The sequence below is a fragment of the Ctenopharyngodon idella genome, chromosome 17 (genome assembly GCF_019924925.1).
Source record: "Ctenopharyngodon idella isolate HZGC_01 chromosome 17, HZGC01, whole genome shotgun sequence".
NCBI classification, from domain to species: Eukaryota; Metazoa; Chordata; class Actinopteri; order Cypriniformes; family Xenocyprididae; genus Ctenopharyngodon; species Ctenopharyngodon idella.
The window spans coordinates 11,503,912-11,529,600 of NC_067236.1; the positions used below are offsets into that span (position 1 = coordinate 11,503,912).

A 25,689-nucleotide genomic window follows, 5' to 3' on the forward strand; every position below is an offset into this window, starting at 1 on the left:
GTTAGTACACCAGCATTTGTCATTTAAGAAGTAATTGCCTCTGATAATTATGATTTGCACACATTAATTCTATGAATTCATTATATTTATTTCAAAAAATATGCAAAAGTGGCAAAAAATACATATTTAAGAAATTATCTCAGCATATTCATGAAGAAATAACAATAGCTGTTTTATTCATAGCTAAGAATGATCAGAAGTTTATATTTCTAAGCAAATAGTCCATTCTGACTGCAGAAATGGATGATCTGAAAAGATTACCTTAGCTTTTCTGCATTTACCATAAAGTGACAAATCAATCGTTTGGTTTAGCATGTTTTTGAAAAATTATTAAAAACATACTAAAGTTTTCTCATGGCACCAAGTAACATAATTGTGTAAAGTTAGGGCTCTTACAGTGTAATATGTCAAAAAAAATTAGCTTACCTTGCCAAATTTCACCAAGAACAGTTCACATGGCAGGAGTGATTTCTTTGTTTCTGACATCCATGTTTAAAGAAGTGTTGTGACAAGTGCTGTTGATTGACACTGACATCTAGTGGATTTTTTTGACATAACATACCTCAACCACATGGTAGAGATGGCTCAATCAGCTTGAGTTAAGTTAGGTACTCCTCTCAATGAAATATAGTGACTCAAAATGTGCTCAACCATTTGGTCGAGCAGAAGGAGAGACTCTTACGATCTCAGTCACAGAATCTTTTAGTTGTTCCGAGTACGAATATGAAAACATGAGGTGACCACGCCTTTGCGGCTGCCGAAATTTAATTTAATTTCTATTTTTAACATATATAAGTAAATACAAAAATACTGAGACTGATGTGTACAGATTGACTGACATGCATGAATATTAAATATATTCATTTTTAGTATATGTAAAATAAAATAGCCTAAATAATAATAAAAAATAAAGTTTGAAATCAACTTGCGCAATATGTAATAATAAATATTAGTACACTAGAACTAAAGCATTTAAGCGCTCGCGTTATTCAGCAGAAATAATCTAGTGGCCTTCCTTTGAATTATACTCACCTGCTGCCTCCAGGTCCTACTGTTCTGCAAGGTGAGATCAAAACCAATGGAGCACTGCAGAATTTCATCCTCCTACAGATGGTGAGAACAGTGAAACTGTGAGAATATGAAGCGAGACAGGCAAGAAAAAGGAAAGCACAGAAAGAAAGCAAGACAAATTAATTTGTCCCTCCGAACAGTTGAACTGAAAGTGCTTTTACTAAAAGACTTATTACAGCAATCAATTTAGTTTTGTTGAGTGTTGCGCTATGGTGCTGTGATTTGTTTGAAAATATTTTTGCTGCTAAAATAGAACAAAAACAGTCAATGTTCCTTCTAAAATGTAAGTGACTTAATATTAACTATTTGTTAACTGAACAGTTGTATGAAATCAGTGTCACGTTTTTAATCGTGACGGTAGCCTATTTAAGAAAAACAGCAATCTTGGTCGTGTGATTTTACTTACCTGTATCAAGTTATAGCCTAAAAACGTTTTGTGTGTGCTTCGCTCATGTTTCCATTTCTCCTCGAGATGGTGCGCGAGCCTCAACAGCGCAACCTTGTTATCTACATTATACAGCCTATTATCCACTATGGATCGCCACTTAAACTAAATGTAATAAAAACAGTCATTCTCGCGTTTTTTTTTTTTTTTTTTTGGTATTGACATTTTAATCAGGTCCTTGAAAAAAATTCTCTTTCACTTGCCCCTTCAAAAAAATACACTTATCCCGGACTAATTGACAAGCGTTAGTGTCGAGCCCTGCATGTTAAACCAGCGCTAAAATCCTGATTTATAATTGAGACGTTGTCTGACAAAATCACCATACACATAATATAAAAACATTTGCTGTGATTTTGGCTATATGTACACGTAAAATGATCACTCAGGTTAGAGGCAATTGTATCTATTTTATTTGTTCTCTGACATCCTCAACTGAATGCGCTGCTCCTCTCAGCCACTCACTAAACAGACTCAGGTACGCCTGCGGCACGAAAGCAAGACCTCGCGCTCGTGCGGTAGTACCGGGGAGTCTCGGAAGCTAGATCAGGTTAACAAGTATATATTCATCACAATGCGCTTTCTTCGAAAAAGTCGCAAAAGGGGTCGGAAAAGTTGCTAAGTTGGCAACACTGATTCAATCTTCCGTCTCCAGGTGCCAGCCCGCCGCTGTCCAAAACGACGTTACGGCAATTTTGCACCGGCCGTGTGTAGGCTATCACACCAATGTACATATTTTGCGACAGCAAATCAGAGTTAATAATTATGAAGGCTATATTCAATATAAACTGGTATTATTTTCATTCAAAACTATCTAAAAAATAATGCTTTTAATGCTTTTTAATGCCATTTAAGGCCTTAAGTTTCGCAAAATCCATTTAATGACTTTTAATGCTTTTTAATGCACCGCGGATTCCCTGTAATCAGTGTCCGGGAAACCGCCCCATAAGAAACAACAGTAGCCTAAATAATAGCCTATCGAAATGTTTACTTAAAAAGATAAGGAAAACTTAATATATTTTAGAGTCCTGGGCCTGGGAAGTGAAAAGAGTGATTTTTTTGCTGTTTGTTTTTGTTTTGTTTTTTGTTATTTTCCAATGAATTTGTCCCATTAGTTATGCTTATAGGGTAAATTCATGACCCTGTAAAACCTCATGTCATTTTTTTGGAGGACCTTGCCGTCCCTAGGGCAGACCACTTCTCTTGTATTTTGATAAGCAAAAATGATCAGCATAGAGGACTCTTGCGTCCAGCGCACACTTTATATGGTTTTCCAGTTTGGGCTGAACAACCTGAGGCTATAAAGGTTGCTGGCAGAGGTTCTACTTAATGAGTTGACCTAAACAAAATCAATCAAATGGACACAAGAACCAAAACTGGGTTATTAGTATCCAAATATTAGTTCAAACTTTTCTTCAACAGTTTATCTCAAAGTAGAATAAGTGGATAAGTAGATGCTTCTCATTTTTATTCATAGGAAATACACTACAAAGTTTTCTGGAAAGGAGTTGGGGAAAATAGGAAGCGACAGCGAGAGGTGTGACTGCATGTTAAATACGAGGAGCTGTGAGCTGAAGGCGTGAACTCTGAGCGAGCAGCGCGCGAGCATCACATTCACTAGGAATTACAAGGTAGGTTAAGCGATAAATGTAGTTTTGTGCTCATTTAGAAGCTATATTCACACTGTATATTCTGCGAGCGAGTTACGCGACAGTATAACGCACAATTACGCATTGTAATTATTGCTATTGTAATCCGTTATAGGGGAGACCGGGGCTTGTTGTCACAAGCATTGTATCTGTGAATTCTGTCCTCCAAACTAAAATTACAATAGAATCATATTTTTGTAGCTGTTTAGTAAGTAAGTGAACAATAAAACCACATTAACATATATTCAGGCAAATGTCTACTATATAGTGTTATCACGATCTTCTTGGGAGACACTTTCACGTATGTTTTAAATGTTTAAAATGTATATTTTATTTGCATTAACTTTTAAAACTTTTTCATAACTGTTTTACTGTTGCTGAAAAGCCTATAATAGGCGTTTTAATGGCATGTGACAGCTTACTGCATATAATGTGACAACATGCTTTGTGGTGCAACAGCATGCCCCCTTTGCATGTCACAAAAGGTAACATGTTCAGTGAACTTTCTGGGTGATAATGGCAGAAATGTTCACTAGCTGTTTTGTAGTCAAGACTTTAAGGTCTACTGTCTATAGTTTTTTTTAGTCTATGTTATATTATACATGTTTCTGAAACAACTAAAAATTCTGTAAAAGAACCTGATTGTAATCTGACATTGTAAGTCCCGTAAAACCACTGATATGAAAAACATTTTGATGTAATATGTGCACTGTGGTTTTCAGAAAATGAAGCTTCTTCAATTCATTTCCTGCTCTCAGCAAGAGATTGCAGATACGAGAAAGAAAGTATGTTAGGCTAAACATATAGTGTATGCGATGTAAATATCAGCATTGCACGCATACTGTGTGATCCACAGCTCTTGTTTAAAAGGGTAAATTGATAGTAACTTCTGGAAAAATAACAGACAAGGATGAAACTGATGGTAGTGGAATGAGGAAAAAAAGCAAGGTCTAGAGAAGTGGTGTCTAACTCAGTTCCTTGAGAGCCACTGTTTAGCACAATTTAGCTCCAACCCTAATTAAACACACCTGAACCAGCAAATCAAGGTCTTCAGGATTACTAGAAACTTCCAGGCAGGTGTTTTGGAGCTGGTTGGAGCTGTCTGACACATGAGCTCTAAAGAAACATTTTTTAAAAGTCTTAGATGACACAGCATTCTAAAAACGTGGGGCTCAAGTTAATTTGAAAGTGTAAATATTTTGGTTCTGTGACACTATCAAAACATTGCCCGACCAATGTGAGTTTAGGGCGGTACTATTAGTTTGGCCAGTTTCAGGTGTTTGGGAAACCTGTCTGAAATATGGTGGAAAAATGACATGCTTCACCTTTAAAACAACACTTACTATAATAAACTATGAAGTCTTGAGTGTTGGATGAATATAATTGAACTATAACATCATAAACACTGAGGAGAATACCTCCTCCCCGATATCCAGATCAGCTGTCGGCCAGTATCGTTTTTTAGATGAACACTTTAAAGGATATTAGAAGGAATCAAATTTAATTGTATGCTGTCTTATCACTCTGTTTTGTTCTCAGATACGCAAGGTGACGACTTCTACAGCCATGTCGAACGCTGAAAATTGCAGCCATCAGAATCAAACAGACAAATTCATTGACTCAGAGTTTCGTTACACTCTCTTTCCTATATTCTATGGCATGGTCTTTGTCTTGGGGTTGCTGGCCAACTGCTATGCTCTTTATGTGTTGCACTATATGCGGAAGTCTAAAGCTATGAATGAGATTAGAATCTACATGACCAACCTGACCGTTGCAGACCTGCTGTTCGTGTCCGCTCTACCTTTCTGGATTGGCTACTACGTGAATCACGGTGACTGGATATTCTCGGATGCCCTCTGCCGTATCACAGGCACGTTTTTCTTCATTAACACATACTGCTCCATTCTCTTCCTTACTGTCATCAGCATTAACCGTTACTGGGCTGTTACCAGGCCACTGGTGGCTGCCTCTTCTGACTGCTGGAAACGTGGAGCAACTGTCTCAGCGGTCATCTGGGTCGTCACTCTTGCGGTATCGGTTAAATACCTCATTGATCCGGGAATCCAAATTAATGAAATTGAAAACAAAAATATTTCTCGCTGTTTCGAGGGTTATCATTGCACGGAACGCTCTGTTAGAGAAGCAGTGGCCATCACCCACTTCATCATTATTGGCTTGTTCTTTCTTGTTTTCGCATTGGTGATTGTCTGCAACATCTTAATTGCTCGAGCTCTTCTGTCCCAACCCATCAGTCAGCCTCGAGCCAGCACGGGAAAGCGTTCTGGTGGCACCAAGATTAGAGCTTTGAGGATGCTGTGTGGTGTCGTGGGTGTCTTTGTGATCTGTTTCCTGCCACATCATGTGGTGCAGGGTCCCTGGACTTTGTCTGTGCTGGGCCTGAAAAATGATTGGAGCATGGAGACTCGCCAAAGCTTAAACGATGCTCACCAGATCACCCTCATGCTTATGGGGATCAACTGCCTCCTGGACCCGCTGGTGTATTGCTTTGCCACCACAAAGTTCCGCAAACACATCCAGGGTCATTTCACAAGGGTCAAGAATAACAAACACTGCTCGCGCAACACATTAAGCACGGCTGTGTCACTGAAGAGCAGACATCAGAGTGAATTATGAATGCTGTCGAAGAGCAGAACACATATAACACAGTAACACACTGATAAATGTATGGTGTTCATTTTAATCAGTTAGAGTCTTATTCTGAATCTTTCATATTTGAGCAGAATTTAATTTCAATTCAAAATTATGTTCTGTTTGGATTTTTAACGGGTTTCACCAAAAAAATGAAAATTCTGCTTATGTCATTCCGAACCTGTATGACTTTCTTCTGTGGAACACAAAATAAGATTGTTTAAAAATGTTTCAATGTTTTTACAACGAAAAGAAAGTCAGTGGTATCCAAAGAAAGTAATGGAGCTGGGTAAATAATTAACAGAATTTTAATTTTTGTGCATACTATCCCTGTAATGCAACCAAAGGATTGATACTTAAAATTAGATGTTCATCTTTCAATTGCTGCCACTTTCAGGCAACTCCTTCAAACTATAGATTATTTCAAGCATGATTATTCAACACGTACTTATAAATGCTTTATATACTGAAACATTAAGCATTTATAATGTGATTCCTATATTGTCATATTGTCTCTTAAAGAGATAATCCACCCCAAAATGAAAGATTTGTCATTACTTACCTTGATGTCATTCCAAACTTTTATGACTTTCTTTCTTCTGAGGAACACAAAAGACGAGACTTTGAAAGTCAGTGGCGTTCAAACAACTCTGGACCCCATTGACTTGGGCAGAAAACACTGAAACATATTCAAAATATTTGTTTATATTCCACAGAAGAAAGTCATGTAGGTTTGTAACAACATTAGGGTGTGAGTAAATGTTTGCTCTGGTGTAGGTGGAACTCACCTCATTTATATGTGTCAGACAAACTCGATATCTCATTCTCGGTAAAGATGCTGTGGTGTTCGTTCTTGTTGTCATATAAGGACAGTCTTCTGTAGAATGAAGAAGACAAACAAGTAAAGAGGATGCTGCTGGTTAATCTGACTGAAGTGTGAGGTGATAAGAACAGAAGAAATTTTTTTTTTTCTTTTAGACATAATAGCCCCTTTCACTCAAAAAAGTCTTGACTCTTTACTGATAAAATAATGATAAATTAAAGGGTTAGTTCACCCAAAAATAAAAATTCTGTCATTAATTACTCACCCTCATGCCATTTTACACCCGTAAGACCTTCGTTGATCTTCGGAACACAAATTAAGATATTTTTGTTTAAATCCGATGGCTCCGTGAGGCCTACATAGGGAGCAATGACATTTCCTCTCTCAAGATCCATAAAAGTACTAAAAACATATTTAAATCAGTTCATGTGAGTACAGTGGTTCAATATTAATATTATAAAGTGACAAGAATATTTTTTGAATATTGTTATGCATCAGCATGTCGAATCATGATTGAAATCTGCTGAAATCACGTGACTTTGGCGCTCTGAACTGCGCATTCGACACACTGATTCATAATGCTCCGAAGCTTCCTGAAGCAGTGTTTTGAAATCGGCCTTCACTAAATAATTCGTTATTTTGGTTTTTTTTGGCGCACCAAAAATATTCTCGTCGCTTTATAATATTAATATTGAACCACTGTACTCATATGAACTGATTTAAATATGTTTTTAGTACCTTTATGGATCTTCAGAGAGGAAATGTCATTGCTCCCTATGTAGGCTTTGGACTGAGCCATCGGATTTAAACAAAAATATCTCAATTTGCGTTCCGAAGATTAACGAAGGTCTTACAGGTGTAAAACGGCATGAGGGTGAGTAATAAATGACAGAATTTTCATTTTTGGGTGAACTAACCCTTTAACCATAGACTGTAAAAAAATATGAACGTAGTGTCCGTGACGTCACCTGTTGATTTCTGAAGAGCATTTTTGAAGCGAAAATGAGGCCACTGCCATCTTAGCAGCCCGTCACCGCACGTCACTCCCGGATAACTGAAAATGGGCAAAGAGGCAGGACGTGGTTGGAACCAAGGTGACTGGTTGCTGAAACCACGCCTGCCTAGCTCGACTCTGTAACGATGCGAGACTCAGGCGGGGATCCATTTGCTAGCTTTATTATAAAAGAACGTGGTCGTACAGGCAGGGTCAAAGCAGGGGCAAACAGGAACAGCGGGGACAGGCAGAATCGTAGTCAGGGTACAGGCAATAGTCAGGGCAGGCAGAAAACACTCGCAGAACAGTATACCAGGCAAGGATCAAAGGTAGGCAGCAACGGGTCGATAACGGGTAACAGACAGGATCGGAAACAAACAGGCAGACAGGAAATAAACGCTCAGAATTGCAACAAGGGTTAACAAGACTTCGCAATGAGGTGGTGTGTGTGTGAGTCTTTTATAGTCCAGGTAATGATCTGCAGGTGTGTGTGGCAATTGGTGATTGGAGTGGAGTGTGCATGTGATTGGAAGGGAGGATTGTGGGAAATGGAGTCCAGGAACTGACAGGAACAGACGGTGATCGTGACAGACGTGATCATGTTAGCAGTTAAAGGAGCTATCTATCTATCTAAAATATTAATAAAGATAAGTTATATCATTAGAAAGTTCTAAAAGTTAATTTAAAAAGCACTTAATTGGGTAAAATGTCCATCAGTGTCCATTGAAAAAAAACAAAAAAAAAAAAACAGTACTTTTTGTCCACAAAAGCATTAAATCCATGAAATATTGATATATTATCCATTGTTTGCATCACATTTCTTCTGAATGATCTGCTCTCCATCATCGTTCTTCAAGAAATTATGCAACCTGAGCAGCGTTTATGTTGTGAAAATGTATATGATCGTATCTCACAAACAAATGAGCACGCGTCCAAAGTATAATTTTTCAAAATGCAGCAGTTTTAGTTATAATATCCAAGCAGTGCTGTCAGAATTTTATATCCTCCCGCCATTGTAATTGTAGTAAATCTCACAAACAAAACTTTTAGCCAATGCCACGATCCAACAACGTGTGTTCTGTTTATCTTCCGCATGCATGCACATCTACACAGACACACATCTGTCTCGAGTCTGGACCATTAACGCAGCAAGCCATATTATTTTATAATTGTATAAAATAATCCAGAAAAAAAGCACAAATACGGCTAAGATGCGAAATTCAGTGGCTGGAATTAGCTGAGGTGACAGCAGCGGCAATCTACCTGTCACTCAAGTGACCACGCCCATAATTATGCAGAACTTTAAGGCTTAAAATAATTTAAACGGATGAGTTATAAAAAAATTCACCCCCCTCAGAGTTGTCATGAAGGGCAAAATTAGCAGTATAGACCAAAACCACAATTTGTACCAAGCTGTAAACATTTTTTTTCTGCTGTAAAGTTGTTCATTTTAACATGTGGGTCAATGAGATTCCGCTCTGTTTTGGAGCCTGTCCCTAGCGGCCAGTCGATGAATTGCAGTTTAAGTCACTTCCGTATTGGCTTCACGAGAAACTGGGGGAGGTTGCCGCTTGCCTTTAACATTTAGAAATCATGTGTGAATGGGACTTTTTCAAAAATATTGGTAATTTTCTGGCAATTTTTTCAGTAGTGCTATATGAGAAGTTGTAACATTATCAATAAATTACCGGCATGATAATGTGTGTGAACAAAGAATATGATTGCCGGTATGAGCATGTGCGAGTGTTGACGTGAGAAGTCTGCTTTGGGCCAATCATAAAGCTCTGTTGGAGCTTTTTACCGTTAGCTCCGCTGCTTTTAATTGTTTTTCTATGTAAACATGCTAGTTGGACGTCTGACCGCATTTTACGCTCGAGACCCTGCCTTCATTTTTATTCATCAGCACTGTGGCTCTGCAGTCACTTGTTCATACTATAGTAAACTCAGTACTATACAGTTACTGCAGTTTTATCAGTGTTGTGTTTTTTAAGAGCAAAAATAATTTGTGTGATCATCCCACACCTGGCACTCAGACATTTGTGATATAAATTGCACATAAAGGTGGTCAATTGATTTGTGTCTGATGTCACTATAACATCAAATACTGCCTTACTTGTTGTGAAGTATTTCTGAGGAGCATTCCTGTGGGTTAGGTTTTGTCACACAGGAAATCATCATATTCTTTTGCAATGTTATGTTTTCCAAAATGGAGAACTTGAGCCAGACACCCATGGGAAATGTGCACATAAACCACTGAAATGACTACTAAACTGCCTGTTCATGTTCTATAGCCTATCAAGCGATTTTAGACAATGTTACATTTAACAAAATTTTGTTTGGTAACTTTTCACAATAAAGTTCAATTTGTTAACATTACAGCTCAATAGTATATTCATAAATTAACATGAATCTAGACCAATCAATTCAATACTGTAAAAATTTTCATTGTTTATGATACCTAATGCATTAATGTTTAACAATTTATTGTAACAAAATGAGTGTATGAAATAACAATTTGTTTTCACAAAAGTTTAGTAATAATAATTATTCCAATTATGAAATGCAGGTTTGTTGACTTGTACTTTGTTCTTAATTGTAAATCTATGAACTGCTGAAGATTATTTTATCCATTTATAGTGCCATGATGTTATTTATTTAACAGGATGTGATATTTTTTTCTGATATGTAAGATGATATCTGGTTTATATGTATGGTTTACATTTAATGTATTGCAAAAACAGACTTTTATGAAAATGTGTGTTTAAATTCCCAGTAATGTCTTGGCATTCTTTATTACTTAATATGGTGTGTGTGTGTATATGAGCTGAGTTTTATGGTGGCATTTAAGACATTTATTCGATGCTCAGCAATGTTCACCGTTGTGTCCTTGTGGTTTTAAAATAGCATAATGCTTGTATGGCAGCTGCTTCTGAAGAATCTTTCTTAAAAATAAACTTCTGCATTAAGCAGGAAGTTTGGCAAGAAACTGTTATGTGTGCTCTAATTTGTAAAGAGATTGTTCATCCAAAACTAATAGTTGACATTTGCTCATCTTCACTTTGTTGCAAACCCATATGACTTTCTTCTTAGGTACATGAAGGAGATGTTATGCAACAATAGGGACTTGGGTTTTTGTCAATTCAGTTTAAGTGAATGAGTAACCTGTTCATCTCTTGACTAGAAAAGAAGAAGAGTGAAGGACAGTTGTGAAAGACTATTGGTCCCACATTCTACAGATACTAAAGTACAGCAAGTGTTTTATATTTATTCAAATGATCATTGATGTTTGCACATGATGTTGTTTATATCATATAAGGCTTAATCTGTGCTAAAAAGGCTAAATAAAATCAAATAAACTGTTTTCGCTTTTCTGTGTATTCTCTACCAAAACAAAAAAAAAAAACAAAAAAAAAACTGTAGGGTCATTCCATGTCAAATCAACCAAATTTCGGAAACTTCCCCAGCTCAAATTTTTGATTTTGTTAATATTTTTTCTGTAGAAAGACAAACATAAATAGTGAAGAAAACCAAAACATTAAATATCACAGAGGTATATTTACTGAATAATGTTTTTTGCCATTTTTGAACTGTTACTGTTGGCATATAATGCAACAAAGCAACAAAGATTGCTAAAGTCAACAGATTTTACTTTTAGACTTTGTCTTACTGCAGAAAAAAATATTAACAAAATAAATATTTGAGCCGGGGACCTGCTTATTACGTCTCAGAGAAAAAAAAAAGCACATAATGGGTGCTTCTCTATACTCAAATTGATGCTTTCTCATTTCCTCGCTCCTCTGTCCTCCAGCCTGTGACCGGAAAACAAAGTTAGCCATCTTGAAGGACATCTCATATATTTCAACAGGGCATCTTGCATTATTATTATTTATTATGAATTTTTTAAATATATGATTTTTAAATTTTTTTTTTTTTTTTAATAAAGCATAAAGAAGCAAAACAGTGAACGAAATTGCTACTAATACAATGCTATATCAGATATGTACAATAACAATTGTAGAAAAAAAACATTACTCAATGTACTATCAATTTCAATAGTACATTGAGAACTCATGTTTAATGTGATAGTTTCATAATACATTATATTATTAGTTCCGAGATTCTTCAATTTAGTGAATAAATGCATAGATCCGCAATGAACATTTGAATTCCCTAGTGGTAAAATTTTTGTTAACAGTATCAAAGGTTGCAAGTTCTAATCCGCCCTCGCATAGTTTTTTTTCCCTCATTAAAATCAAAGATGTCCATCAATGGTTGTATATCAAGAGCATGGACATGTTTGTGTGCATTTGTTTTGTGATTTTACCGGAAAAATTGGACCTACGCAATGGCTTTAAATGATCAATTGACTGTGTGCACTAGCAAAAAGAGAACGTAAACCCCGCCTACTTTTTAATTTCATTGGCCATCTCAATCATTTCGTTATTGACAAGCGTTCTTAGACCGCTGAGGCAGGCCAGACTAATAATGTAACTTTTAAACCTTTTTGTCATCCTAACAACATGCAGAGTGATGTAATGAAGTGCTGCAAAGCAGTGCAAGAATTTGGCGCTCTGACAAGACATGCTTTAGAGAGCTCCGCAAATTCAACCTAATATTTTAATATGTAGTGCAGTAACAGAGACCACTCAGTTATATTTCAGTGCATATGTGATTGTAGTAACATTTAGAATGATTGAGAATAGGAAAATCTGAGAAGAGGAAAAACAAGAACTTGTACCAAGTTAAGGCTAATCCGGCTAATAAAGCTACTCCAGTGAGGCAACAAGACTCAAACAAACTTTTGAGTGAAAATTTGCATGATTAAATTCCGATGTTTAATGATTAATTAAACATCGGAAGATAGAAAGCCTTGATACTGCCACTATTCTCTCACAGTTCAAAGAACTCTCGCGTCTAATTAACAATCCATCTGATGCATTGGAAAGAATGGTGGGGGAGAATGCACGAGCGATCGCGAGCATGAAAGAGACCATTACTGAAAACACCAAACAGATAACCGACGTGAAGACAGCTGTTGAGTTTGTGAGTGCCGAAGTTTAAGGATTAGTTCAATTTTAAATAAACTTTTGCTGATAATTTACTCACCCCCATGTCATCCAAGATGTCCATGTCTTTCTTTCTTCAGTCGAAAAAAATTAAGGTTTTTGATGAAAACATTCCAGGATTTTTCTCCATATAATGGACTTCAATGGACACCAAATGGTTCAAGGTCCAAATGACAGTTTCAGTGCAGCTTCAAAGGGCTTTAAACGATATCAGACGAGGAATAAGGGTCTTATCTAGCGAAACGATCGGTCATTTTTGAAAAAAATACAACTGTATATGCTTTATATAAACAAACGTTCGCCTTCCAAGTGCCTCCGCCAAAACCGCATTTCTGTATTCTCCAAAAAGCTTACGCTGTATGTCCTACGCCTTCCCTATTCAACTTACGGAAAAAATGTAACTGGCGCTGCGTTCGTTCACACCTAAAAATCTCAGATGATCTGTCTCCGACGGATAGAGAAAATAGAAAGAAACGATGGTCTCTCGTAGAACAAGCACGGCGAGATAACAAGCGGGCCTGTTTTGTAGGAGGTAGGGCCTTTGTGGATGGCATGGAAATATTTCCACCAACTTGAATTCTCCTTTCTGACTATTTGTTTACCTGCTCCACTCTGTAGAACTGCACACTTTTTTACTTGAGGATTTTTATATAAACAAACTCGTGCGCTTGTACGCTGAACAACAATGCCTTTAAGGCAGATAATTTGTTAATCTACCTCTTTGGATCTTAACCCTGTTCTAATGGATTTGGTTTAGAATTTGTTGAACAAAACGAGGAGCTTTAATGCTATTGCTGTTTAACAAGGTGTAGATTACCTGTTCTTTTATACTCCTTTGTTCTAATGTTAATAATTTACGAATATTTATTTTGTACTGCACTACATCTGTCACGATTGGGTCTCCTGCACCAGATCTCCCGGGCCGCCAGAGGGAGCCCTCTCCTGAGTATTAGTTTCATTTGGACTTCATTTCCCATACTTCATTTCCCATATTTTATTTTTGTGGGCGATTTCAATGTGGTTATGGACATTAATATAGATGGCCCCCCAGACCTAATAATCCTCTAATACCATTTTCTTTGGTTGATACCTGGAGAGAAACCCACGCATCTCTAAAAGTATTTGCATGGAGTAATAACTCTCTCTAGTGCCAATCTCGCATTGATCTATGGCTTACTTCAAAGGAGCTGCATAATATTTCATCTGACATTATACCTTCACCTTTATCTGATCATAAATGTATTACTATTCGAATCCCTCTTTCATATAATGTTAACTCGTATAGAGCTCCCTCTTATTGGAAGCTTAATAATTCAGTCCTTTCTTATGATGAAGTAAACAAAATTGATGACATCATTACTACCTTTTGAAATAAAGCAAAAGAAGAAAATAATTATTGCAGTAATTGGGAGCTAACTAAATATGAAGTCTGTAAATTTCTTCGTAAATTCAGTGCTGACTTAGCTAAAAAGGGGAAATCCTATGTGAATGAAGTTATTTTTAAAATTGCCAATCTTTTAGCCAAAAATACGGAAGATATTACTGATTCTGAAAAAGCTGAACTTGCTAAACAGCAACAGCAATTAGATAAAATATATAAAGATAAAGCTGAAGGAGACTATATACGGTCGCGCAGAAAATGGCTCGAGGAAGGTGAGCAAAGCTCCGCATATTTCTTTAGATTAGAAAGGGAGCAAGCCAAAAATAATAATATAACAAAACTCATAATTGATGGAACACTAAGTGAAGATCAGAAAATTATTGGAAAATTTTGCGCTAAAATTTACAGTGAGCTATACATCCAAATTTTGCTACCAAGATGCCAATGATTTTTTTTTTTTTTTTTTTTTTGAATCTCTCCAGAATGTACAGCAGTTGAATATGGTAGATAAAGCCTTTTGTGGCCAGCCCTATTACCTTGAAAAAAATTGTTGATGCAATTAGTAGGCCTATGTTAAAAAATAGAAAATATCTGGGAAATGATGGACTCACCTCAGAGTTTTATAAATTATTCAGCAAAAAAAAATAGCACCTTTTTTATTAGAAGTTTTTAAAGAAAGTACAGAAAAAAACATTTCTTCCCCCCACCTTATGTCAGGGAATAATTACCCTTATCCCAAAGCCAAACAAAGATCCCCTCTCATAGACAATTGGCGCCCAATCTCCTTACTAAATAATGACTACAAAATAATAGCATTAGTTCTGGCTAAAAGACTAAAATGTGTGTTAAACTCAATTATTGATGAAACGCAGGCAGGTTTTTTGCCTAACAGACATATTTCGAACAATATACGTTTAATAATAGATATGTTAGACTATTCACATTTACTTCAAAAAGAAAGCTTTATCTTATTTTTAGACTATTATAAAGCATTTGATACGCTAGAACATGAATTTCTGTTTCAAGCACTGCATAGAATTGGCTTTGGGAACCCCTTTTGTAATATGATCAAAATGTTGTACGTAAACAGTAATAGTTCAATTAAATTAAGTAATTGTACCTCTCCCAGATTTTCTTAAATCGAGGTGTTCGACAGGGATGTCCAGTCTCTCCCTATCTTTTCTTGATTGCAACACAATTTCTAAGTTCATACATCAAAACAAGCCATCTAAAAGGCATCAGTATTGGAAATACAGAGATAATGATTACTCAGTTAGCGGATGATACTGCTCTGTTCTTAGAGGGCTCTCTCCAAATACCTACAGCCCTACATATTCTTCAGCGTTTTTCTAAAGCTTCAGGCTTACATCTCAATCTTAATGATGAATGTGAATTACTTCCAGTTAAAAATAGTACGGCTTCTTCAATTAATGGTATTGCAGTTAAAAAATGTATTGGGTATACAGATAACTAAAGATAACATTAGATGCTCTGCAAATTTTAACCCTATTAATACAAAAACAAAACAAAAAAAAGTTTAATTGCTGGCTACAGAGAGACCTTTCATTGAAAGGCAGAAGTTTGCTTGTTAAAGCAGAAGGTCTGTCTCGCCTTACTTATGCCGCTCAATCATTGTACCTTAATAACCCCACATGTAAAGTAATCGATGGAATTATTTAAAGAAATCAGTAATATTAAATTCTCACAATAAGGGTGGTTTAAACTTGATTGACTTTAACTCATTGAATTATACAATAAAAATAAATCGGCTTAATCGTTTACTCAAAAATCCCTCCTCCATTTGGAATATTTTCCCTCATCTTGTCTTCTCACAGTTTGGTGGTGCAAAATTTGTCTTAATGTGTAATACCCAAAAACTCCCTGTCAAGCTATCTAACTTTCACCAACAGGTTCTTCTGGCATGGACTCTTATTTACAAACATATCTTTTCTCCCCACCGGTGTTTCATATGGAACAATAGGATTATTTTATTTAAGAATAAATCTTTGTTTTATAATCAGTGGTTCAGTAACTGAATATTTCATGTTGGTCAGCTCTTTAACAAGGATGGTCTACTTTTTAGGTATACGGAATATCTTTTACAATATAATATACCTGTAACTCCTGAAGAGTTTGCAACTGTTATGGATGCTATTCCATCTGGCATATGCATGCTTTTCAAAAATTATACTCTAGACAATTCCCTTTCCCGAACCTGTTAACATGCGTATTGGTGAAATATGTTTCACTGGAAAAAAAGGAAGAAATTATAAAATAAGTACTTTATTCCTTGAGAACAGTGTCTCTGATAACCCCTTTTTGATAATCAAAATTGGAAAAATATATGGTCCATGCAACAAACATTTTTCCTCACTAACAAAATAAAAGAAATAACTTTTAAATTACTCCATAATATTTACCCTGTCAAACATTTTCTTAAGAAGAAATTTGGATCAGATTTTGACACTAAATGCTCCCTTTGTCAGAATGATACTGAAACAATTCTTCATTTGTTTTGGTCGTGCAACTATACTTTTCAGCTCTGGAAAGATAGTTCTTTTATTTCAAGTGCTATCTAACAAGGTTTTTCAATGAATCCTAAATCTGTTATTTTTGGTTTCTTTGCAGCGGATTCAAATGCCTGCTTAATAATAAACCTAATTCTCTTTCTATGTAAATTTTATATTCATAAATGTAAATTTTCAAATTGTAAACCTATTTTTGTAGTATTCTTTCAAGAGATAAAACATTTACTCACAATTTCACTCTCACTTAACAAAAAAGCTCTCAAAACGTACAATTTGCATGGCCTACAAACTCTTTACTGTATTCAATGTGTAATTTTTATTCGTTTGTGTGTAAACAAACTTTTTTTTGTTATAGTCTTTTACTGCTTTGACTATGGTACTGATTGTTTTTTTTGTTTTATTTATATATATTTCTATTGGTGTTATTCTTAATTGTTGTTGTTATATTTTGAGTTTGTTGTTACATAGTGTACAGTGGCATGCAGTGGTGTTCTGAAATAAGGAGGCAAATTTTTTATTTATTTATGAATCAATGTAAATTCATGTGCATTTCTCTTAACGTTGACACATCTTCCTTGTTAAATGAACATTACATGAAAAAAGAAAAAAAGAAACCAAATACAATTCTATTTGGTAATTTTACATTGACAATGTATTGTAATAAATGTTCTATTTATCAAAACCAAGTCAATCTCATCAAGTTAGTGTTTTAAGCATTTCTACATTCATTCCAAAAAAAATAACTAAAGGCTGTAACAATTTAAACAATATATTTTATTTGTGTATTGATGTTTTTCTTTTTAATAGTCAACTTGGGCTATTTTGGATCATCAGTCATGCTCCGTAAACACCGTCTGTCACAGATACGAATTGTATTTTTAATTTCACCAAGATGATTGCATTAAAAAACCCCTGCAGTCATCGTGTTTTCAGTCCATTTCAAGTTTGATTTTGACGTGACATAAAGCGGTGATATCTAACTGGGTGATCCGTTTACTTACTTTTCAATTAGTCTTCCCATTGACGCCATCATTTGTTCATTCAAACCTCTATGATTCAAACTGACACGCGGAACGTGCACGTAAACAAGAGGCGGGATTTATCGCACAAACCAATCATCTCCAATCATAACCAATTACATCCGCGATGGAGACGTTGCCTCCACTCACGTGACTTTCCCCCATTCATTTTCAATTACCCCCCACAAAACCCACTGCACGCCGGGGGTCTGATGGTTTTCTATGGTTTTCTATGCGCGCAAAGGGAGGCATGACTCCTGCTGTAACTTTACCTGTGGGTGTCGCTGTTGGGTAGTGTTCCTTAAGAAATATAAGTGACTTGCGCTCTTTTTAATGTCATAATTTGTAATATTTGTGTTGTTTTATATGTAATATGGATTATTTTCTCATCCTATTTTTTTTTTGAGGAGGCACTGCCTCCCTTTCCCCCTCGGAGGAAACGCCCCTGATAGTGTAAACTAAATGTTTAAATAAAGCATAATAAAAAAAAAAGGAAGCGGCCTCGCGTCGTCCATTTTTTTTTTATTTATTTATTTATTTTTTATACAGTCTCTGTCCTCAGCTGTTAGCAGAGTCTTATTCACACTGAATAGAGCATATGCTGCACCCCATGTAGACTACAATAAGAATAATTCATCCGTGTATATTTTACTCTTTTTTCTTTTTCTTTTTGACTTTGTAAAGTTTAGTCAAAATTTCATGACTCATGGCATACGCAAGACTTAATTCCACATCTCAAAATTCAATCAACAACATTTTTTTCTTTTTTAATGAGCCTATACACTCGGATGTCAAAATATGGAAGAAAAGATCTGCCACGTTTTGTTTTTTCCCCAAATAAAGTTACTTCTCGGGTGTCTAGATTTTTTTCTAATTTTTATTTTAAACTCTACATACAGCTCTATTGTTAGAGAGCAAAGAAAATGTATTTATTTTGTTTTCCTCATGTTTTCGTTTTGTTGTCATGGTGATTCACTGATTAGTTCACAGCTTTTTTATTTTTAGTTTAATTGTCTATTTAAAGGGATAGTTCATCCTAAAATGAAAATTATTCCATGATTTACTCATCCTCAAGCCATCTTAGGTGTATATGAATATCTTCTTTCAGGCGAACACAATCGGAGTTATATTATAAAATATCCTGGCTCTTCCAAGCTTTATAATGGTAGCGAATGGCACTCCTGATTTTAAAGTCCAAAAAAGTGCATCCATCCATCATAAAAGTAATGTACACGGCTCCAGAGGGTTAACAAAGGCCTTCTGAAGGAAAGCGATGGGCTTTTGTAAGACAAATATCCATGGTAACCTGCATTGGTTACTAGTTTCTTTTAGGATTAATTTTAAGATTTTATTATTTGTTTTTAAATCCTTGCTTAACCCTTTAACTGCCCCACCAAGAAAAAGGCATTTGAAAAAAATTTTGTTTGCATTTTTTATCTCATCATGTCACTAGTTACCACACTCACTGTATTTTTTTTCAACACATGCCATAATTTTTAAAATATCGGCCTCTACCAAATGGTTGATTTGTCACTTAAAGGTAAAATAATGAAATTCATACACATATTATGAAAATCAGAAAATATGAACTATAATACTAATTTATTTAAAACATAATCAAAATAAAACAGTTTTATATATTGAATCTTGTTTATTTATTGAAGTATTCCATAAAATATTTCAGATTTTCATTTTAACACAGGAAATTACATGTTTTCTTGTTTTTTTTTAACAATAAACAAAAATAAATAACACAAATAACTAAAAGTAACAAAACTAAAGACATTACATTCTTTCTGCATTCAAAAACTAAAAACAAAATAGCAAAATATATAATATAATGGCATTTTAGGCTTTTATGATTCAAGAAACACGCCATCAAGTGTGGTAGTGCAACAGGATTTTTCTTTTTCTTTCTTTTTTTAGATATATGAACATTTCTCTTCTCAGACGGGGTGATAATCCGGATACTCTATTGGGTCATCAACATCAGAATCTTGGGGGTTTTCTGGTTTTCTTGTACCATAGAAACTGTTGACATCCATGTAAAAAAAGCAACAACAAACAAATAAATAAATCTCTTACAATTTTAGCAATGTTAGTACACCAGCATTTGTCATTTAAGAAGTAATTGCCTCTGATAATTATGATTTGCACACATTAATTCTATGAATTCATTATATTTACTTCAAAAAATATGCAAAAGTGGCAAAAAATACATATTTAAGAAATTATCTCAGCATATTCATGAAGAAATAACAATAGCTGTTTTATTCATAGCTAAGAATGATCAGAAGTTTATATTTCTAAGCAAATAGTCCATTCTGACTGCAGAAATGGATGATCTGAAAAGATTACCTTAGCTTTTCTGCATTTACCATAAAGTGACAAATCAATCGTTTGGTTTAGCATGTTTTTGAAAAATTATTAAAAACATACTAAAGTGTTTTCATGGCACCAAGTAACATAATTTTGTAAAGTTAGGGCTCTTACAGTGTAATATGTCAAAAAAAAAAAATTGATTACCTTGCCAAATTTCACCAAGAACAGTTCACATGGCAGGAGTGATTTCTTTGTTTCTGACATCCATGTTTGAAGAAGTGTTGTGACAAGTGCTGTTGATTGACACTCTGACATCTAGTGGATTTTTTTGGCATAACATACCTCAACCACATGGTAGAGATGGCTCAATCAGCTTGAGTTAAGTTAGGTACTCCTCTCAATGAAATATAGTGACTCAAAATGTGCTCAACCATTTGGTCGAGCAGAAGGAGAGACTCTTACGATCTCAGTCACAGAATCTTTTAGTTGTTCCGAGTACGAATATGAAAACATGAGGTGACCACGCCTTTGCGGCTGCCGAAATTTAATTTAATTTCTATTTTTAACATATATAAGTAAATACAAAAATACTGAGACTGATGTGTACAGATTGACTGACATGCATGAATATTAAATATATTTATTTTTAGTATATGTAAAATAAAATAAAGTTTGAAATCAACTTGCGCAATATGTAATAATAAATATTAGTACACTAAAGCATTTAAGCGCTCGCGTTATTCAGCAGAAATAATCTAGTGGCCTTCCTTTGAATTATACTCACCTGCTGCCTCCAGGTCCTATAGTGTTCTTCAAGGTGAGATCAAAACCAATGGAGCACTGCAGAATTTCATCCTCCTACAGATGGTGAGAACAGTGAAACTGTGAGAATATGAAGCGAGACAGGCAAGAAAAAGGAAAGCGCAGAAAGAAAGCAAGACAAATTAATTTGTCCCTCCGAACAGTTGAACTGAAAGTGCTTTTACTAAAAGACTTATTACAGCAATCAATTTAGTTTTGTTGAGTGTTGCGCTATGGTGCTGTGATTTGTTTGAAAATATTTTTGCTGCTAAAATAGAACAAAACCAGTCAATGTTCCTTCTAAAATGTAAGTGACTTAATATTAACTATTTGTTAACTGAACAGTTGTATGAAATCAGTGTCACGTTTTTAATCGTGACGGTAGCCTATTTAAGAAAAACAGCAATCTTGGTCGTGTGATTTTACTTACCTGTATCAAGTTATAGCCTAAAAACGTTTTGTGTGTGCTTCGCTCATGTTTCCATTTCTCCTCGAGATGGTGCGCGAGCCTCAACAGCGCAACCTTGTTATCTACATTATACAGCCTATTATCCACTATGGATCGCCACTTAAACTAAATGTAATAAAAACAGTCATTCTCGCGTTTTTTTTTGTTTTTTTTGTTTTTTGGTATTGACATTTTAATCAGGTCCTTGCCCGGTCGGGCAAGTAAAATTCTCTTTCACTTGCCCCTTCAAAAAAATACACTTATCCCGGACTAATTGACAAGCGTTAGTGTCGAGCCCTGACATGTTAAACCAGCGCTAAAATCTTGATTTATAATCGAGACGTTGTCTGACAAAATCACCATACACATAATATAAAAACATTTGCTGTGATTTTGGCTATATGTACACATAAAATGATCACTCAGGTTAGAGGCAATTGTATCTATTTTATTTGTTCTCTGACATCCTCAACTGAATGCGCTGCTCCTCTCAGCCACTCACTAAACAGACTCAGGTACGCCTGCGGCACGAAAGCAAGACCTCGCGCTCGTGCGGTAGTATTATTTTCATTCAAAACTATCTAAAAAATAATGCTTTTAATGCTTTTTAATGCCATTTAAGGCCTTAAGTTTCGCAAAATCCATTTAATGACTTTTAATGCTTTTTAATGCACCGCGGATTCCCTGTAATCAGTGTCCGGGAAACCGCCCCATAAGAAACAACAGTAGCCTAAATAATAGCCTATCGAAATGTTTACTTAAAAAGATAAGGAAAACTTAATTTATTTTAGAGTCCTGGGCCTGGGAAGTGAAAAGAGTGATTTTTTTTGCTGTTTGTTTTTGTTTTGTTTTTTGTTATTTTCCAATGAATTTGTCCCATTAGTTATGCTTATAGGGTAAATTCATGACCCTGTAAAACCTCATGTCATTTTTTTGGAGGACCTTGCCGTCCCTAGGGCAGACCACTTCTCTTGTATTTTGATAAGCAAAAATGATCAGCATAGAGGACTCTTGCGTCCAGCTCACACTTTATATGGTTTTCCAGTTTGGGCTGAACAACCTGAGGCTATAAAGGTTGCTGGCAGAGGTTCTACTTAATGAGTTGACCTAAACAAAATCAATCAAATGGACACAAGAACCAAAACTGGGTTATTAGTATCCAAATATTAGTTCAAACTTTTCTTCAACAGTTTATCTCAAAGTAGAATAAGTGGATAAGTAGATGCTTCTCATTTTCATTCATAGGAAATACACTACAAAGTTTTCTGGAAAGGAGTTGGGGAAAATAGGAAGCGACAGCGAGAGGTGTGACTGCATGTTAAATACGAGGAGCTGTGAGCTGAAGGCGTGAACTCTGAGCGAGCAGCGCGCGAGCATCACGTTCACTGGGAATTACAAGGTAGGTTAAGCGATAAATGTAGTTTTGTGCTCATTTAGAAGCTATATTCACACTGTATATTCTGCGAGCGAGTTACGCGACAATATAACGCACAATTACGCATTGTAATTATTGCTATTGTAATCCGTTATAGGGGAGACCGGGGCTTGTTGTCACAGGCATTGTATCTGTGAATTCTGTCCTCCAAACTAAAATTACAATAGAATCATATTTTTGTAGCTGTTTAGCAAGTAAGTGAACAATAAAACCACATTAACATATATTCAGGCAAATGTCTACTATATAGTGTTATCACGATCTTCTTGGGAGACACTTTCACATGTTTTAAATGTATATTTTATTTGCATTAACTTTTAAAACTTTTTCATAACTGTTTTACTGTTGCTGAAAAGCCTATAATAGGCGTTTTAATGGCATGTGGCAGCTTACCACATATAATGTGACAACATGCTTTGTGGTGCAACAGCATGCCCCCTTTGCATGTCACAAAAGGTAACATGTTCAGTGAACTTTCTGGGTGATAATGGCAGAAATGTTCACTAGCTGTTTTGTAGTCAAGACTTTAAGGTCTACTGTCTATAGTTTTTTTTAGTCTATGTTATATTATACATGTTTCTGAAACAACTAAAAATTCTGTAAAAGAACCTGATTGTAATCTGACATTGTAAGTCCCGTAAAACCACTGATATGAAAAACATTTTGATGTAATATGTGCACTGTGGTTTTCAGAAAATGAAGCTTCTTCAATTCATTTCCTGCTCTCAGCAAGAGATTGCAGATATGAGAAAGAAACCCCTAATGCTTTAGCTTCCAAAACATGTTATGATGATAATGAAAGAACACTTGATAGAATGCATATTTTCTCAACTGTGCGAGAGAAAATAGGCGTCACCACCATGCTGCTCTCCCACGTTTCCTGTTCATTAAAACACATAAATGTTAAGTGTGTCATTTTAACCTATCTCTGTAGGTGACGACTCTAAAGCCTGAAGTAAACTTTGGATTTTACACGTATGTTAGGCTAAACATATAGTGTATGCGATGTAAATATCAGCATTGCACGCATACTGTGTGATCCACAGCTCTTGTTTAAAAGGGTAAATTGATAGTAACTTCTGGAAAAATAACAGACAAGGATGAAACTGATGGTAGTGGAATGAGGAAAAAAAGCAAGGTCTAGAGAAGTGGTGTCAAACTCAGTTCCTTGAGAGCCACTGTTCAGCACAATTTAGCTCCAACCCTAATTAAACACACCTGAACCAGCAAATCAAGGTCTTCAGGATTACTAGAAACTTCCAGGCAGGTGTTTTGGAGCTGGTTGGAGCTGTCTGACACATGAGCTCTAAAGAAACATTTTTTAAAAGTCTTAGATGACACAGCATTCTAAAAATGTGGGGTTCAAGTTAATTTGAAAGTGTAAATATTTTGGTTCTGTGACACTATCAAAACATTGCCCGACCAATGTGAGTTTAGGGCGGTACTATTAGTTTGGCCAGTTTCAGGTGTTTGGGAAACCTGTCTGAAATATGGTGGAAAAATGACATGCTTCACCTTTAAAACAACACTTACTATAATAAACTATGAAGTCTTGAGTGTTGGATGAATATAATTGAACTATAACATCATAAACACTGAGGAGAATACCTCCTCCCCGATATCCAGATCAGTTGTCGGCCAGTATCGTTTTTTAGATGAACACTTTAAAGGATATTAGAAGGAATCAAATTTAATTGTATGCTGTCTTATCACTCTGTTTTGTTCTCAGATACGCAAGGTGACGACTTCTACAGCCATGTCGAACGCTGAAGATTGCAGCCATCAGAATCAAACAGACAAATTCATTGATTCAGAGTTTCGTTACACTCTCTTTCCTATATTCTATGGCATAGTCTTTGTCTTGGGGTTGCTGGCCAACTGCTATGCTCTTTATGTGTTGCACTATATGCGGGAGTCTAAAGCTATGAATGAGATTCGGATCTACATGACCAACCTGACCGTTGCAGACCTGCTGTTCGTGTCCGCTCTACCTTTCTGGATTGGCTACTACGTGAATCACGGTAACTGGATATACTCGGGTGCCCTCTGCCGTATCACAGGCACGTTTTTCTTCATTAACACATACTGCTCCATTCTCTTCCTTACTGTCATCAGCATTAACCGTTACTGGGCTGTTACCAGGCCACTGGTGGCTGCCTCTTCTGACTGCTGGAAACGTGGAGCAACTGTCTCAGCACTCATCTGGGTCGTCACTCTTGCGGCATCGGTTAAATACCTCATTGATCCGGGAATCCAAATTAATAAAATTGAAAACAAAAATATTTCTCGCTGTTTTGAGGGTTATCATTACGAGAAATGCTCTGTAAAAAATGCAGTGGCCATCACCCACTTCATCATTATTGTCTTGTTCTTTCTTGTTTTCGCATTGGTGATTGTATGCAACATCTTAATCGCTCGAGCTCTTCTGTCCCAACCCATCAGTCAGCCTCGAGCCAGCACGGGAAAGCGTTCTGGTGGCACCAAGCTTAGAGCTTTGAGGATGCTGTGTGGTGTTGTGGGTGTCTTTGTGATCTGTTTCCTGCCACATCATGTGGTGCAGGGTCCCTGGACTTTGTCTGTGCTGGGCCTGAAAAATGATTGGAGCATGGAGACTCGCCAAAGCTTAAACGATGCTCACCAGATCACCCTCATGCTTATGGGGATCAACTGCCTCCTGGACCCGTTGGTGTATTGCTTCGCCACCACAAAGTTCCGCAAGTACATCCAGGGTCATTTCACAAGGGTCAAGAATAACAAACACTGCTCGCGCAACACATTAAGCACGGCTATGTCACTGAAGAGCAGACATCAGAGTGAATTATGAATGCTGTCGAAGAGCAGAACACATATAACACAGTAACACACTGATAAATGTATGGTGTTAATTTTAATCAGTTAGAGTCTTATTCTGAATCTTTCATATTTGAGCAGAATTTAATTTCAATTCAAAATTATGTTCTGTTTGGATTTTTAACGGGTTTCACCAAAAAAATGAAAATTCTGCTTATGTCATTCCGAACCTGTATGACTTTCTTCTGTGGAACACAAAATAAGATTGTTT

At 36.0% G+C, this 25,689-nt stretch overlaps 5 protein-coding genes across 7 annotated transcripts in view; all 5 read left to right on the plus strand.

Moving 5' to 3' along the window:
• The window catches only part of LOC127498677 (platelet-activating factor receptor-like), a 33,631-nt gene extending 27,809 nt beyond the window's left edge, over positions 1-5,822 (plus strand). Inside the window, exon 2 of the mRNA XM_051868293.1 lies at positions 4,702-5,822. Within this exon, the coding sequence (XP_051724253.1) occupies positions 4,729-5,796 (1,068 nt within the window). The 5' untranslated portion in view covers positions 4,702-4,728 and the 3' untranslated portion in view covers positions 5,797-5,822. The remainder of the gene's footprint in view (positions 1-4,701) is intronic.
• Positions 1-25,654, plus strand: part of LOC127498680 (platelet-activating factor receptor-like) — a 53,460-nt gene extending 27,806 nt beyond the window's left edge. The window contains exon 2 of the mRNA XM_051868297.1: positions 24,358-25,654. Coding sequence (XP_051724257.1) covers positions 24,385-25,452 — 1,068 coding nt within the window. The 5' untranslated portion in view covers positions 24,358-24,384 and the 3' untranslated portion in view covers positions 25,453-25,654. The remainder of the gene's footprint in view (positions 1-24,357) is intronic.
• Positions 1-25,689, plus strand: part of LOC127498678 (platelet-activating factor receptor-like) — a 91,463-nt gene that overhangs the window by 27,809 nt on the left and 37,965 nt on the right. The window lies entirely within an intron of this gene.
• LOC127498683 (platelet-activating factor receptor-like) overlaps positions 1-25,689 on the plus strand; it is a 136,075-nt gene that overhangs the window by 27,688 nt on the left and 82,698 nt on the right. Inside the window, exon 1 of one of the 2 annotated variants that reach the window (XM_051868304.1) lies at positions 22,461-22,592. The exons of the other annotated variant lie outside the window; for it this stretch is intronic. The gene's annotated coding sequence lies outside the window, so the exon portion shown is untranslated. Of the gene's footprint in view, positions 1-22,460; positions 22,593-25,689 lie in introns of those variants that run through there. 2 annotated transcript variants of the gene reach the window in all.
• The window catches only part of LOC127498684 (platelet-activating factor receptor-like), a 105,194-nt gene continuing 82,584 nt past the window's right edge, over positions 3,080-25,689 (plus strand). Inside the window, exon 1 of one of the 2 annotated variants that reach the window (XM_051868310.1) lies at positions 3,080-3,144. The gene's annotated coding sequence lies outside the window, so the exon portion shown is untranslated. Of the gene's footprint in view, positions 3,145-22,534; positions 22,593-25,689 lie in introns of those variants that run through there. The other variant, XM_051868311.1, reaches the window with a different exon arrangement.